At 41.9% G+C, this 16,936-nt stretch overlaps 4 protein-coding genes across 5 annotated transcripts; 2 read left to right on the top strand and 2 right to left on the bottom strand.

The window, feature by feature from the left end:
* Positions 1–891: 891 nt before the first annotated feature.
* LOC137253752 (GSK3-beta interaction protein-like) lies at positions 892–2,864 on the top strand. 2 transcript variants are annotated; one of them, XM_067791180.1, is made up of 4 exons: positions 892–1,020; positions 1,561–1,606; positions 1,665–2,158; positions 2,468–2,864. In XM_067791180.1, coding segments are annotated over exons 3-4 (492 nt in total). In that variant the 5' UTR covers positions 892–1,020; positions 1,561–1,606; positions 1,665–1,667; the 3' UTR covers positions 2,469–2,864. The 2 variants fall into 2 exon arrangements, with proteins under 2 accessions (XP_067647281.1, XP_067647280.1); XM_067791179.1 differs by lacking the exon at positions 2,468–2,864 and having other exon boundaries at positions 1,665–2,393.
* Ddx1 (ATP-dependent RNA helicase Ddx1) lies at positions 2,261–7,097 on the bottom strand. Its single transcript, XM_067791177.1, has 6 exons — positions 6,991–7,097; positions 5,856–6,933; positions 5,149–5,792; positions 4,977–5,092; positions 2,732–2,833; positions 2,261–2,673 (listed from the first exon to the last, which is right to left on the bottom strand). The coding sequence occupies exons 1-6, from the start codon at positions 7,004–7,006 to the stop codon at positions 2,446–2,448; spliced, it is 2,184 nt and encodes a 727-aa protein (XP_067647278.1). The 5' UTR covers positions 7,007–7,097; the 3' UTR covers positions 2,261–2,445.
* A 168-nt stretch (positions 7,098–7,265) lies between these two features.
* On the top strand, positions 7,266–7,764 carry COX8 (Cytochrome c oxidase subunit 8). The gene is made up of 2 exons (XM_067791181.1): positions 7,266–7,456; positions 7,560–7,764. The coding sequence occupies exons 1-2, from the start codon at positions 7,346–7,348 to the stop codon at positions 7,653–7,655; spliced, it is 207 nt and encodes a 68-aa protein (XP_067647282.1). The 5' UTR covers positions 7,266–7,345; the 3' UTR covers positions 7,656–7,764.
* A 5,986-nt stretch (positions 7,765–13,750) lies between these two features.
* Rpn10 (regulatory particle non-ATPase 10) lies at positions 13,751–15,939 on the bottom strand. Its single transcript, XM_067791714.1, has 7 exons — positions 15,816–15,939; positions 15,468–15,608; positions 15,280–15,394; positions 14,606–15,217; positions 14,354–14,438; positions 14,168–14,277; positions 13,751–14,013 (listed from the first exon to the last, which is right to left on the bottom strand). Exons 1-7 carry the CDS (start codon positions 15,839–15,841, stop codon positions 13,891–13,893), a joined length of 1,212 nt encoding a protein of 403 aa, XP_067647815.1. The 5' UTR covers positions 15,842–15,939; the 3' UTR covers positions 13,751–13,890.
* Between the last annotated feature and the right edge of the window lie 997 nt (positions 15,940–16,936).

Below are 16,936 nucleotides of genomic sequence, written 5' to 3' on the forward strand. Positions count from 1 at the left end.
GCGAGGGATTTATCTGATTGTTGCCAGCATCAACTAGAAGATAAATCTCTCGTGAGCGAAAATATGAGAGCGTAAACAAAAGATTCGTATCAATCTAATCTATGCTTGCTAGATTGATATTATTTAAAGGAAGAAAATAATTTTGCTGAATAACAATGGCAGAAGCTGAACCGCTTTGATCACAGATTAGATTGATACGAGTCTTTTGGGATTTATCTTCTAGTTGTTGCTGGCAACAATCACAGATAAATCCCTCGCGCCAGCTGAAGCGGGTGCCAGAACAAAAAATGTGCCAGTCAAAACGAAAAACGGGCCAAAATTTCGGTAAACTTTAGTTTGACCTACAACTGTAGAATAGCGTTCAAAAATTATGGGTAAAGGATAAAAATACTTATTTTAGTCTAAATATTATTAGTTCGAAGGCGGAGGGTAAATATTATTTCCCATTCAAAAGTTATCACTAAAAACAGGTTTTGTAAATATGAACTCCCGATGCAACCAGTCCATTTTGATCACAGAACCTGGGACACCAGACATGTAGGATAAGCCCTATCCATTAAATAATGTTAACTGTTATATCATAGGTCCGATTTACTGAAATTTCGAAATTTCACTGCGAGTTAAATGCGTTACAATATTTGACTAAGTAATTTAATTGAAATGTAAATTTTACTTAGATTTGTTTATATTTAACTCTTAAAGGAATAAAAAATTTACAATCATCATTTTATTAGATGATTGAAACTATAATCGCCGAAATTTATGTCAAAAATCCCCATTTTCAGATCTATTCATTTTTGTTTGGAGTGGCATCATTGATAAATGCTATAAAAAATGTGAATTTTGACAGCGCTCTCTCGAAACAAAGAGTTGCAAATCCATTCATCTATGGCTTTGATAAACAAGGCACCTCTAAAACATTCTGACGTTACGGGTGCTAGTGCCGAAGGAAGAAATAATTTGCTTGCAAATTTTGGCTGTATTTAACGTCATGTCGGATTGGCTACACAATAAAAAAAGGTAAAAGTCTAGTTGAGGGGCCGACTGCTAATACGCGTCAAAAAATATCGAGAGAACTGTCAAAAGACGTGTATTAATCTCGAGAACAATAATCCGAAGGCGGAAAAGAAAAATTTTATCTCTGTCCGGAGATGTTTGCAGTTGAAGTTGGCGATTTTCATGTTGTTGTTGTGTTGTATCCACAAAAAAAAAGTGTGCATCACCGTAGCGGTAGCCGCGGTTATACCACACGCCCGGACTTGGCATGGCTTAGCCCAGTGTTATTTTTTATAAGCGCGGCCGAAGGTCTCCAACGCAGAAAGGTGTTCTGCGCAAAAATACTATGGATCCCACCCCCGGTTTCGGAGGTAGCCGTGGGTCTTTTTTCGGTTTTTCGTTAATATCTTTTGAACGAGTTAAAATTTTTATTTTCCGCCTTCAGATTATTAATACTGATGTCAAGACGCATCGTTTGATACCTCTCTCGATATTTGGTATCGTATTAGCAGTCGACCCCGTAACTAGACTATTACCAAAAAAAAATTAACTAAAGAACTTTAGTGGATTGTACAGATACACTAATATACTACAAGAACACAACTGAACGGTATGGGGAATATGAATACAAATTGTACATGAGCTAAGTGTTCTTTCTGTAATCACAGACAATGAGTATTGCACCAGATGATAACACTACCAGTACTCCTGAGTTTGACAATAACGACGAAGAAGTAATCAACTGGGAAGAGGAAGCAGCTGCTATTATACGAGATGTTAATCCACATGTTGCACTAATTGAGATATCACGTCAATTGCCGAGCAATGAAAATAAAGTGTACCTTAATGTGCGAACCATTGAGCGAAATGACTATTGCGTTCAAGTATCAGGTATTGGCTTTCGTATAGTCTCTAATGTATTCGACACAATCAATGCCGATAAAGGCGAAGCCAATGAAAATGTGGATGACGAAGTTTATGAAACACCCTATGCATTACTAGATAAAATTAGTCCCAGTTATGTTGAATCATTTGGTAATCAGCTTTGCAGACAACTATTATCTGTCCAACAAATGCGAACACAATTCAATGAAGAAGATGAGGACGGTGTTGAGGGGGAGGACGAAATAGAATATAATGCTGCAGGTGCATCCACAGCATAGTAAGTATGCGAGACTTATAATATTAAATATGTGATGGATAAAGAAAAAAAAACATGATATGATCTTGATATTAGAATTTTATTAGTTATAAGTAATATCAATTTTAATTCATTTCTGTGGATTAGTCCATTTTATTGGATGTACGTATGCATGTTTTAACTAAATTAATACCATAATATGCATTATTTATAAGCAATAAAATGTTTTTTTTTCATGTTCCATTATTGAATCAAATGGCTTTTATGTATATGATTGCATTTCGAACAATTTTCAAACGTGTATGTTTTTAAAATTTCAAACGTTTCAAGAATAAGGATTGCGCTTGCAATTCAAGTTCAGTTAGTTTGCGCACAACTGGGCCCAACTGCTGTACATGATCCTTGTAGCCGGTTCCAGTATTCAAATTCTTTTGACCATATACAACTTTGCCGTCGAAATCGTTTTGTGGTACAACTAAAGATTTGTCAACTTGCTGTATGGTAATATTTAGATGCTCCTCAATTTCCCCTAGCAACTGTTGGAAGAATTATTGTCATTTATTTAATTCATTTGAAATTGTATGGCATATTTACATTCTTTTCGTTGTACCAAATGCAGCAACCGCGTACATCAGTCAAGTTTGTATTTTGGCAATTGCGACCACGAGTTGGACACCACTCACCATGATACCAAACCTATCAAATATTATATAGATACAAATATTGTAATAAAGCATTTCTGTGTGGTATTTATCATGCTCACAACACTTCATAGAAAATCTCTGGCCTACCGAAAGAGTTCAAAAATAGGGTGTAAACCCCCGTGAGCTCCCGAAAAGTTTAATATGTTTTATCGTGTGACCTTATTGACAGAACTCTGCTGTCATATAATCTGATGACTATCTTAAGTTTTCTCGACAAGGTCACTAGAGCGGCAGAATTTGGGGGGAACGCGTTGTAGTTGTTGTTGTTGTTGTTATAGCGATAAGGTTGCTCCCCGAAGGCTTTGGGGAGTGTTATCGATGTGATGGTCCTTTGCCGGATACAGATCTGGTACGCTCCGGTAATACAGCACCATTAAGGTGCTAGCCCGACCATCTCGGGAACGATTTATATGGCCACATTAAACCTTCAGGCCATCCCTTCCTCCCCACCCCCAAGTTCCATGAGAAAGGGTTGCGCTACACACCCATTGAATCTGGTATTTTAGTCGCCTCTTACGACAGGCATACCTACCGCGGGTATATTCTGACCCCCTAACCCGCTGGGGGGTGTTTTTTTGCTTCATACGGCTGAGTTCTCAGGTGCCGTATTTCCTTATAATGCTTAGGGAGATGACTCCTTAAGCCCCTGGGCGGTGTTGGCACATCAATCAGATTTCTGTAGGGATGCCCAGGCTTCTGGGTATTCAACAGGAACTGTTTGGTTAGCATCTCAATTCTCTCCCTGATGGAGAGTATTCTCGCCTCATTATGTAGATGGTGTTCTGGGGACATAAGAAGACAGCCCGTGGCAGTTCTGAGAGCAGTATTTTGGGAGGCCTGTAGCTTCTTTCAGTGAGTAGTTTTTAGGCTTGGCGACCATATAGGGGACGCGTAGCATGCAATCGGCTGGCCAATTGCTTTGTAAGTGGTAATGAGCGCTTCTTTGTCTTTTCCCCAAGTACTGCCAGCAAGAGATTTGAGGATTTTATTACGGCTCTGGATTATCGGTACAATTGCGGCTGCATGCTTACCAAAATGTAGATCCTGATCAAACGTCACACCCAAGATTTTTGGGTGTAGGACAGTCGGTAGCGTGGTGCCATCGACGTGGATGTTCAAAATGGTCGACATTTGGGACGTCCATGTTGTAAATAAGGTCGCGGAGGATTTATTCGGTGATAATGCTAGGTTTCGCGAGGCGAAAAACTGGAGAGATCAGGGAGGTAGCCGTTTATTCTGTTGCAAAGCTCATCGATCTGTGGGCCTGGGCCTGTGGCTATAATTGTACAGTCATCGGCGCAGGAAACGATAGTAAATCCTTCTGGTGGCGAAGGTAGCTTTGATATGTAGAAGTTACAACAAAAGTGGGAATAGGACACAGCCCTGTGGAACCCCTTGTTTAATTCTTCTTGGTTTTGATGTTTCCTTTCTAAGTTGCACCGATGCCTGCCGACCTCAGAGATAATTTGCGGTCCATCTTTCAAGACATGGGGGAAGGGTAGACCCTTCCAGGTCTTGCTGTAACGTTCCATGGTTGACCGTATCAAAAGCTTTTGATAGGTCTAGCGCAACGAGTACTGTTCTATGGTGGGGGGTTTTATTTAAACCGCAATTTATCTGGGTGATAATGGCATTTAGCGCGGTGGTTGTGCTATGGAGTGTTCTAAAGCCATGCTGATGACAGGCTAGATAAAAAATTTGCTTTGAAGTGGGAGAGATATCGAGCGATATGACTCTCCTATGTTAGCTGGTTTCCCAGGCTTTAGTAGCGGGACCACCTTGGCCATTTTCCATTTTCCCGGAATGACAAATGTGGAGAGACAGGTTGAAGACATGTGCTAAATATTTGAAACCCTCTTTTTCCTAGGTTTTTAAGCATCGGCATGGCTATGCCGTCTGGGCCCACTGCTTTGGATGGTTTAGCATGACCGACGCGTCCTCAACCTCTTTGGTACAATAACTAAGATGTTACTAACATACCTCTCGTTTTTTGCGCTTATCTTAGGAATAAGAAGCGCCTTATTTCTACAGTGCTGCACTTTTTGCATTTACAAACTCACCTTCGTTTATCTTCTACTTCTTGTTTCCTGGATACAACTTGGGAGTATGTGTATATTTTAAGCATTTATGCTTACCTTCTCTGGCACTGTTGATACTAAGCTAATGGCCAAACCCATACGTTCTGCGCGACCAACACGACCAATACGATGTACATAATTTGACTTCTCATCGGGTAATGTAACGTTAATCACTAAAAAATATTTGAAATTTTAAATAAAATAGTTTTAATTTAGGTAGTTAACTAACTAAACGGTAGACCAGTTATATCCAAGCCCCTTGCTGCAACATCAGTACAAATAAGAAATTTCACTTGTTCACGCTTGAATGCTTCCAAGTTTTGTTTACGCTCTTGTGGACGACGATCACCATGTAGGCAAACGCATGAATAACGTTGGCCACCACGCGATTTAAAATATTTTTCCAAATTGTCACAATCTAATTTGGTGCGACAAAAGATAATGGCACGGTCCATTTTATGTTGGTCAATTGCAGATATGCAATATTCGCCTTTAAGTATTTTAACACCTTCTGATAATGTTTCTGGTGTGGGATTTTGTGGTTGTACATTATCACGAGCATGTACACCATCGGTGCGTATATGTTGTCTTAGATTATGCCAAATGGTATCTTGTTGGGGGTCGACCATACAAACAACGTGGTGTACAGTTTCTGGCACAGCATCTTCGCCCTTAAGATCAACCCATGTAGGAAAATGCATTAAACGATCAGCCATCTTTTTCACTTCAAATGCATGAAGTGTAGCCGAGCAGACAACCATTTGTAAACGACGTCCATCGGATGTAATTTTTGGTATTTGCTTATGAAGACGATCGATTAAATCGGTATAACCTTGTTTTAGCAATGCATCAGCTTCATCTAGAACAAAGAATCTGCAAATGTGGTAAAAAACAAATCTAAATTCTACTCAATATGCAGTGCGCTTTGAGTCTAACCTGCAATGTGTCAACGACACAAACCCACTACTAATCATCTCTTCAAGCCGTCCAGGTGTACCGACTACAATATGGACACCTTGTTGTAGTGAACTTTTCTGCGTTTCTAACTTAACACCACCAATCAGTAACAGCGAACGCACATCCGGATTGCTTAAATGTACTCTAAATTTTTCAATTTGATTATAAGTTTGTTCAGCTAATTCACGACTCGGCTCGATAATAATGGCCTGTGGTGCATTAGGTGCTGGCTTATTGGCTGCTGCATTTGTTGCAGGACTAGCAAGCGGATTTGCTTTAGAACGTTCAGCACCTGCTAGGCAAACCGCCACGAAACCATTCTTTGGTGGATACTTAAATTCGCTTTTACCAAAATTAAACAACATTTCAGCATTTTTCAACACAACAGCTGGATAAAATGTTTCATTACGTTGATTTTCAGGTATATGAAAAGCTACACCAAGACTTTTGCCATTCTTGGCAAACGCAATTTCATTGGCCTGCAAATCGAGAAAACAGCCAATCACGTCATTTTTACCAAATGCTTCCCCATAATCATCAAATTGACGATTATTGGATTTTTTTCCTGTACCACCAAAGCCATAACCATTACGACATGTACCAAGATCTAGATTGGCTTGCTCAGTAGACCAACCCACACGACAAAGGCCTTCGTCAGTGACAGTAGCTTCATAATAGAATTTTCCTTTGCCACGGACGCCGGTTGTTGCACGGCAACCATGCCATTCTTTAAACTCACGCGATTGACAGCGCATTCCATCCGGTGTCACGGCAAGTGCTGCCCCACGATCAAAGAACGACATTGTCCATGGTGCAATAGCGCCACCGGCAGCAGCAGTTTTGCTAACCTTTCCCTCCTCTAAATCGCGTAATGTTTCCCAAACTATTTGCAAAATAGGTAAACAGAAAGCTCCTGTTTTACCAGAACCAGTTTCGGCGGCCATAAGTACATCGCCACCTCCGAGAATGAGTGGTATGGCTTCAGCCTGTACATCGGTCGGCAAGGTCCATTCCATTTCTTCGATTGCCTTGGCAATTTCCGGTAAAACACCAAATTCTATATGGGGAGTAATGGAAATAAAGCATTTGACCAATCATATTTTTCATTTCTTACCTTCAAAGGCAGTCATTTTCGGAGATACAAAAATTTTCACTATGGTGCTAAAGCCGCTCTAGCAAAATGTTAAATATGTATGCCAGTAGAGTTCGCACCGGCACCGATTTCATAATCGAATAATCGATAGTATTTTGGTATTTTCTTAGTACCCTAACAGTTTTGATTTGTCCGAACAATGTTTGTTGCGGCAATGGACCGAAAGATGCCGCGATTTCCCTTAGCTGAATTGCTTAATGACCAACTGTCAAATACCCGTACAAGTAGATAATGGTTGTTTCTTGCATAGATAATCTATGGTTTCTTGTTTCGGCCAGCAATAAGACAATTGACTGAATTCCAAGTTAATAGTAAAATGTTCCAAAATAGCGCTGCTCGTCTCTTGGTTCCAGCCATCCGCAATGGATTGCAACGACGTAGCCAATCTGTTGTTTCTGGACCTCCAGCTAATAAAATTTCTAAAGCCGTGAGTAGCAACATTTTATTTTACACTACTAGAAATGGGTTACGTAAACTCGTGTTTAGTGAGATATATTCAGTTGAAGACTTTAATTGATCTTTAATTTTAGGAAAAATTCATCCTAGGAGGAGCAATGTGCGCATCCATGTTAATTGTACCGGCCTGGGTTTTGGTTCATATGAAAGAATACAAAGGCGAAAAGTAAATTCATCAGACAAGTTGGAAGCATTTCTTGCAGTATGCAGTTATTTAGATTTTTGTGAAGCACTAAAGTTAAACAATATATAGAAAAAATACTTCTTAAATCATGTAAATTTCTTATTATCATATTATTTTGTGACCGAAAATGGTAATAGTCTAGTTGAGGGGTCGACTGCTAATACGCTACCAAAAATATCGAGAGAGGTGTCAAACGACGCGTATTAATCTCGAGAACAATAATCCGATGAAAAAGAAAAATTTTATCTATATCCGCAGATATTTGCAGTTGAAGTTGGCGATTTTCATGTTGTTGTTGTTGTGTTGTATCCACAAAAAAAATTGTGCATCACCGTGGCGGTAGCCGCGGTTATACCACACACCCGGACTTAGCATGGCGTAGCCCAGGGTTATTTTTTATAAGCGCGGCCAAAGGCCGCCATCGCAGAAAGGTGTTCTGCGCAAAAATACTATGGATCCCACCCCCGGTTTCGGAGGTAGCCGCGGGTCTTTTTTCGGTTTTTCGTTAATATCTTTTGACCGAGCTAATATTTTTATTTTCCGCCTTCGGATTATTAATACGGATGTCAAGACGCGTCGTTTGACACCTCTCTCGATATTTGGAATCGTATTAGCAGTCGACCCCGCTACTAGACTTTTACCCAAATGAACTTTCATTTTATTGCATGCGAAAATAATTTATATAATAGGGGCTGATAAGCACAATTCACAATTTCCGCAATTCAATTGTCAACCCAGCCTCACAACGCGAGGTGAGTGCTGTTACAAATATCAATGTATCATACACATATTTATCAAGCGAGGCTCTGCTGATTCCAAGTTCCTGTTGTTGTTGTTGTAGCAATGCTCGCCCCACCTAATAGCCGCGACCGATCACAGATTGGGATTCAAGGGGTTGTGTAGCGCAATATATAGCTTCTCCTAATTGTCAACCTCACCTTCGAGCGGCGAATCCCGTTTCACTAACAGACGAGGCTCTGGCGACCCCAAGCTCCTCATGGAACTTGGGGGTGGGGAGGGAGGGATGGCCTGAAGGTTTAATGTGGCCATATAAATCGTTCCCGAGATGGTCGGGCCAGCACCTTAATGGTGCTGTGTTACCGGAGCGTATCGGATCTGTATCCGACAAAGAACCATCACATCGATAACACTCCCCAAAGCCTTCGGGGAGTAACCTAATCGCTACAACAACAACAACAACAGATTGTCATCAATATCCTCTAACGGGAGTCCAAGGAAACTTGCCGTTTCAACAGGGGTGGACCATAAGGAAAGGGGTGTTAGAGGCGTTGGTTCCACATTACAATTAAAGAGATGGTTGGTGTCATGTGGGGACAAATTGCAAGCGGGGCATACATTTTGTATGTCGGGGTTGATTCTGGATAGGTAAGAGTTTAACCTGTTACAGTATCCAGAACGAAGTTGAGCAAGAGTGACACGCGTTTCCCTGGGGAGTATGCGTTCCTCTTCCGCGAGTTCTGGATATTTTTCTTCAAGTACTGGATTCACCGGGCAATTCCCGACATAAAGGTCCGACGCCTGTCTATGGAGTTCACCAAGGACCTGCTTGTGTTTTTTCGCTTCATACGGCTGGGTTCTCAGGTGCCGTATTTCCACAAAATGCTTACGGAGATGACTCCTTAGGCCCCTAGGCGGTGCTGGTTCATCAATCAGATGTCTGTTGGGATGCCCAGGTTTCTGGGTATTCAACAGAAACTGTTTGGTCAGCATCTCATTTCTCTCCCTGATGGGGAGTATTCTCGCCTCATTATGCAGATGGTGTTCTGGGGACATAAGAAGACAGCCCGTGGCGATTCTGAGAGCAGTATTTTGGCAGGCCTGTAGTTTCTTCCAGTGGGTAGTTTTTAGGCTTGGCGACCATATGGGTGACGCTAATTGCTTTGTATGTGGTCATGAGCGTTTCTTTATCTTTTCCCCAGGTACTGCCAGCAAGGGATTTGAGGATTTTATTACGGCTCTGAATTCTCGGAACAATTGCGGTTGCGTGCGCACCAAAATGTAGATCCTGATCAAACGTTACACCCAAGATTTTGGGGTGTAGGACAGTCGGTAGCGTAGTGCCATCGACGTGGATGTTCAATATGGTCGACGTTTGGGGCGTCACTGTTGTAAATAAGGTCGCGGAAGATTTAGTCGGTGACAATGCCAGGTTTCGCGAGGCGAAAAAACTGGAGAGATCAGGGAGATAGCCGTTTATTTTATTGCATAGCTCATCGATCTCTGGGCCTGGGCCTGTGGCCATTATTGTGCAGTCATCGGCGTAGGAAACGATTGTGACTCCTTCCGGTGGTGAAGGTAGCTTAGATATGTAGAAATTAAACAAAAGTGGGGATAGGACACCACCCTGTGGCACCCCTTGTTTAATTCTCCTTGGTTTTGATGTTTCGTTTCTGAATTGCACCGATGCCTGCCGACCACCCAGATAATTTGCGGTCCACCTTTTAATACATGGGGGAAGGGTAGACCCTTCCAGGTCTTGCAGTAACGAGCCATGGTTGACCGTATCAAAGGCGTTTGATAGGTCGAGCGCTACGAGTACTGTTCTATGGTGGGGGTATTGATTCAAACCGCAATTTATCTGGGTGCTAATGACATTTAGCGCGGAGGTAGTGCTATGGAGTTTTCTGAAGCCATGCTGATGAGGGGCTAGCTGCAAATGTGCTTGGAAATAAGGGAGCAAAATGGCTTCAAGCTTCTTTGCCACTGGCGATAGGGGAGATATCGGACGATATGACTCACCTACGTTAGCTGGTTTCCCAGGTGTTAGTAGCGGGACCACCTTGGCCATTTTGCATTTCTCGGGTATGACAAAGGTGGAAAGAGACAGGTTTAAGACATGCGCTAAATATTTGAAACCCTCTTTCCCAAGGTTTTTAAGCATCGGCATGGCTATGCCGTCTGGGCCCACTGCTTTGGATGGTTTAGCGCGACCAATGGCGTCCTCAACCTCTCTAGCGGTGATGGTGATTGGTGACGCGCTGAATTTGTGTTTATGTGCGTGTCTATTGGCTCTCCGTCGTATCTTTGTCGACCGTAGGATGCATTATATATTGTCGGCAGAAAGCGCTCGCGCATTTTTTCGCATCCGACAGCACCTTATCGCCAAAGGCGATGGAAACTTTGTCTTTGTGCTTAGACGGATTCGATAGGGACTTTACGGTGGACCAAAGTTTACCTACACCGGTAGAGAGGTTACAACCTTAGGTGCTCTTCCAATTTCGCCCGCTTGTGTTCGTCCACAAGCAATCTGATTCGTTGGTTTATATCCCTTATTTGGGGGTCGCCTGGATCAAGCTGTCTTATAAGGTCGCGTTCCCTCGCTAAGCTCGCGGCCTCCGCCGGGAAGTGGGGCCGGATTTCGGGAATTCTCCCGGCGGGAATGAAATGTGCCGAGGCGGATTCAATGACCTTACGGAAGGCACGCTCCCCTTGGCGGGCATCAGTCGGGATAGGGAGGGCAGCAAAGCTGCTGTCTGTTGCAGATTTATATTCTTCCCACTTTCCTTTTTTGAAGTTTATGAAAGTGCGTAAGTGGCAGGTGGTCGGATGCCAATGTTACCATCGGCTGCCAGTTGACGCAGTTTACGAGTTCTGCGCTCACGATTGAGATATCTGGCGAGCTATGACAGCTTCCTACCATACGTGTGGGGGCGTCTCCGTTTATTGTGCAGAACGTCGTTTCGTCTATTTGATCCGCCAACATCTCACCCCTACTGTCCGCCCGCAAGTTTGAATGCCATAGGTCGTGATGGGCATTGAAATCGCCTAAGATAATGCGATTGTTGCCAGTGAGTAAGGCCTCGATATTAGGGCGGTATCCACTGGGGCAACAGGTGACAGGAGGGATGTAGATGTTGATGATTTCTAGATTTGCATCGCCTGACCGGACAGATAGGCCTTGACGTTCTAAGACATTGTCCCTGCGGTCGATGCCAGGATCAAATATATAATATTGCACAGAGTGGTGTATAATAAACGCGAGGCCGCCTCCATTTCCGCTCTCGCGGTCTTTCCTGTGGACATTATACCCAGAGCAGGTCTGCAATGCAGATCTTGCTGTGAGTTTAGCCTCTTGAAGCGCAGCAATGCGGATGTTGTGCCGCTTCATGAAATCGACTATCTCCGTAATCTTCCCAGTTAGTCCATTACAGTTTAACTGCAGAATTCTGAAGTGCATGAGGGATGACGCTGCCACTCTAGGGGTAAGTGACGGGTGACTACGCCTAGGTTGTGGAAGGCCAGGACGCAATTGCTGTTGTGGCCTTGGGACTGGCCGCCCTTGGGCAAGCATTGGGGTACCCGGGTGATTTGGGTTTGCGACCCGGCAACATGGCGCGATGAAACCCGTCGAGGGGTTGCCGTCGCGGAGACCAGAACATCTAGGAAAGTGGCACCACCCAAGGCAGGAGCTGCATTGAGCGGATGTCGCAAACCTATATATTCTGTGCTGGCAGACGGTGCAAACGGAGGTAGGGACTAAGAGTCTGTTTCCCTTACCTGCACGATTGCTGCCAGAAAAGAGGGGGGGAGAAGAAGACGGGGGCAGGGGCTGATGCTCAGCATTGCTACCAGCTCTACTACGAAGGTAGTAGTTATGAGTGGTATCAGCTGTTTGAGTTGTTGGCGCCATGGGGCGCGAGCAGCAGCGGGTACTTGTTGTGGCTTGCTGAGCAGCGAGGCTGCTGGAAAGTATAGGGGGGAGGGGGGGGGGGGGGGGAGGGCGCTTAGGCGTAGACTACGGGACGCCCTTGGGCGTGAGCAGTAAGGAGCCACAAAAGATTTATAAAAGTTACGTGGACGTCGGGTTTTGGGATCAAGCCCAGAACAACCTGTCCGATGCAACCATCCCTTGCACGAGACACACTGAACAGAGTATGACCGTCCTAAAAAGATTCTTTTCTGGCAAATGCAGCAAAACCATTTCTCAGGACCGGGGTCAGGAGACGGACCCGGATTGGGTTCGATACCTTCCCGGAGTAAGAGAATATGTAGCAGTCCTGCTGCAAGGAGCTGCTGGGAGGATGACAATTTGTGGGAGGGACGAAACAAATTAAATGGGGTCACACTGAAATGACAGTCCTTGGTCGGGAAAAATCCCGAGTCGATCCGGTACATAGAACCGCCTGCCTTGGGAAGCGATTCCAATTTCCTCATGGAACTTGGTTGGGTAATTCTATACGACAGCATGACACTGCTAATACGCGTCCAAAAATGTCGAGGGGTCATTCTATACGACAGAATGGGGGGTGTGATCCATAATATTTTTGCGCAGAACACCTTTCTGCATTGGCTACCTTCGGCCACGCTTATAACATATTACCATGGGTGGGTCCAACACCGGTTTTTAGACCAAAACTATATCCGCGCAAAACACTTATGTTTACAATTTTTTGTGGGTACCATAGAATCATCAAAATTACAACATGAAAATTTTCAATTTTTTTTCGCAAATACCTCTTGCAAAATTTTGGGCCTCCGCTTTCGGATCCGAGATCCTGGATCCAAATCGCGTCTTTTGATACCTCTCTTGTTATTTTTGGAGGTATATTAAGAGTGTCATGCTGTCATATAGAAATACCCTTAAATGTTCCCGAAATTGTTGCGTTATTACCTCAATAGTGCTTGTTACCGGAACGGATCTATATCCGGCAAAAGATATTGATAACACTTCCCAAGACCTTCGGACAGTGTCTTCATAGCTACAGCAGCGTGTGCATTCCAAGCCCTGCCCCATTAACTAGCAAGTTTGTGATATGGGGGGTTCTGAGATAGAGCGCTGTTAAAACTTATTTTGAAATAGGGCGTTATTAAAACGTTTTCGAAACGACAGCCGAAATAGGGTGATACTCCACGCCTCAGTCGAAGTAAGATATCAAATTTAGAAATTCTAAAACAAGTGCAAAAAAGAACATGTCACAAGTTTGGGGATTTGGTACCGACGACTCTCGACAGTTCTTCAAAACATCGAACGCCCACTGCCTGGGTGATGTGCTTCCTAGCTTAGTCTTTCAAACGAACAGCAGTATAATAGAAAATTTCCAATTATCCAAATCAAAAAAATTTGTAAGTGATACACATATATTTAGACCAATTTATTATAATAAAATAATCAATATGAAGCTCACATTTTTTGCGTTTAGTTTAATTTAGCTGAAAAATGCGGGATCGATTCAAAAAGTAAACAATTAATAGAAATAATTTTACTGTGCCTGATCGCCATCATCATTCTTCTTCTCCTTCTCTTTATCTTTACTAAGTGATCCAACTGCATCACGAACAGCTTCCGATTGAGGATCTACACCAGGCAGATTTTCCAATACACTCTGTAAATTTGATATGTTTACAATTTAACTAAGATGATCTATCTCAAGACTTTTTTCCAAACCGTTAATATAGTCTATTTCAAAGTCAGTATGAAAATTGACTTTCGAACAAACAGCCTAATCAGGCTTTCGTCTTTGTGCGTCATATGCGTACCTGTAAGAATGCGGGATCACCAATTACTTCGGAGTAATCTTCATCAACATCCATTGGTTGATTCTCATCAGTTTTAGGGCGTTTAGCTTGTTGAGTTACATTATCATCAGCTATTTGGGAAAAACAAAACAGATACATACACTTATTAAGATCAATGGTAATATGTATATCTTAATAAAAATTTACCTGCATCTTGCATTGACATTTGCATTGCAAAAGCTATTTGTTCCTCTTCAGTCATATTAGCGAAATCAGGTAAATTGTCTTCGGGCTTTGTACGGATTAAAGTTTTTAAATAAATGAGTATAAAAAAAAATAAATATTAGGACAATTTATAAAAAAAAAGTTAGCCTTACAAGCATATAAAGATCGTAAACTTGAACAAATATTTATAAAGGTTTATTCATTTAGACTAAAACTCTTGACTAAAAATTATACCGTTTCGGTTGATAAGGCTAAGGCGCGCTGCAGCATTGCTTCTTCCGAATTGGGTTCATCAACAGCAGCAGCAGCAACCGGAGGTGCACTTGTTTTATCGCCTGCTGTGTTAGTACCAGCGCCAGTGCTTGTTTCAGCGGTGCCACCACCTGTGGTGGTTGTATTAGATTCATTAAGTGCGCGACGTTGCTCTTCTTCTTGACGTTGACGCTGTTCCTCCATAGATACACGCAAGGCAAGTGCTAGTTCGGGATCTTCATTTGGATCAACACCAAATTCGAAACCAGCACCACTTAATCCAGCGCCTCCCAAACCATCTTCGCCTTGTATAATTGGCGATGAAAGCAGAGCATCTGATAATCCCGAACCGCGTGGCACACTAACTAAATGTGAACCGGTGCCATCTTTTCCATTTAATGCGTTTACGAATGCAGTTAGTATTTCATTATTGTTGCCGTGATCTCCAAAGCTAACAATGTCAACATTGACTTTTTCTTTCTTTAAACGTTTTGCTTGTTTAACTAATTCAGCTTCATCATTATTGATTGGTGAACCAACAAAAACAACAATTCGCATTTTATGATTTTTCCCTTGACGATGCTTAAGCACCAACTGTAAAATATAACACAACTGTTGTAATGTACATTTCATATAGCTCCTTTATAGAAACTTGCATGTGCTATACGAATGCCGGTTAATAAGTTGATTTCACCTTTAGGCTGAACTAAATGCATCTTCGAGAATATACGACCTACATCACTGGTTAGTGTAGCAAGTACCTCAACAGTGCTGTAGTAAAAGAATTGTATATGCAGATAATAATTATGTATGTACATTAGTATAACCAACTTATATTACTTACTTGGATATTGTCATTAGTCCAACATTGTTTTCAGGATTCGAGCGTACCTTTGTTAGACACACAAGATTAATTCCATCCTTTTGCACATTCAAACGTGTCGGAAAGTAATCACCATTTCTTTGGTAATCGCTATTGTCAAAACTAACAAATAAATAAATAAGAAAGCTAAATAAATTTTGTTAAGCCTACAGCAAAAAAAAAACTAAACGGCGTTTAATAACTCAGATGTGTTCATTCAAGGACACTATTTTGTTAAGTTCTTATATCCTACTTTAAGGACTCCAAGTTTTATACAGGAAATCAGTAAATGTGAAGTTTTTTATGCAAAAAATCGTAAGAATTGCTCACCATATCATTGTACTTTCCAAGACCATTTTGATAATTTTGCTTGTCACTTTCCCACTGAACTGTAATTGAAACTCATCCAGCTGAAGTTTATTCACTGCGTATGTTCAATGAGCTCCAACATTTGGTAGGTCCGTTCTCTCAGTCAGCAAACAGTCAGAAGCATGGCGGAACGGTACAAGGTGGCAGCATGAGACAGCTGATTATAAACTTTTTTTATTTGAATTGATACATCAACTTTCGGCGCAGTACGATTTTGACATTTGTCCATCGAATTTATAAAAACAACGTACATGGAACTTTTATTTATGTTTGTACGTATGGCACTATGCTGCCACCTTGTATCTTCCGCCATGGTCAGAATCTACAGGAACTTAGATGGCAAACAATGGATGAAATAAAGGCATATTTACATAACCTCTTTGGCCGCTTAAAAGGCCAATTAATGGTGATTTATAACCATAAAACCATAACCCGATAAAACAGCTGATCGAAACTACCTTATGGAAATCAATGTAATCGATTAATGGTGCCATACCATAGCCAACCAATTGGTTTTTGGTTTCACGCCATATCCACAACCTAAAAATATTTGAGTTGGTGAATTTAATAACTTTTTGTAGATTTTATTCATTGTTTTGGATACGTTATGACTAAGAGACTTATTTTTTGTGGAATATGTTTGTAATTTTCTGCGTTTTCTTCATTTTTATGAAATTTTCACGATTTTTAGGTTAAGGCACTATTAATCGATCATATTGGAGATGGTTATGGGTATGGGTATCGTTACGACTATGGCGTTAAGATTAAAGAAGTTTAATTCGCCCTTGAAAGCGGAGATAGTGACAAGGAGTTACGTTGTTAATTTATGGCGTTGTCAATGCGTCAGTCTCTCAGTTAGTCAGAGACCTTTTTTGTCTCATAGTGTCGTACCGCGTAATTTTTTACTTTAGCTCACAACTGCTAAAACTCGACCAAAAATATCGGGAGGGGTGTCAAAAGACGCGTTTTGATCCCAGAACTACGAATCCGAAAGCGGAAATTCAAAATTTTATTTATGTCAAAAGATATTTCGAAAAAACCGAAAAATGCCCCCGGAGCGCTCCGAAACCGGGGGTGGGATC

This window comes from Eurosta solidaginis, chromosome 5 (genome assembly GCF_040869045.1).
Source record: "Eurosta solidaginis isolate ZX-2024a chromosome 5, ASM4086904v1, whole genome shotgun sequence".
In the NCBI taxonomy this organism is placed as follows: domain Eukaryota; kingdom Metazoa; phylum Arthropoda; class Insecta; order Diptera; family Tephritidae; genus Eurosta; species Eurosta solidaginis.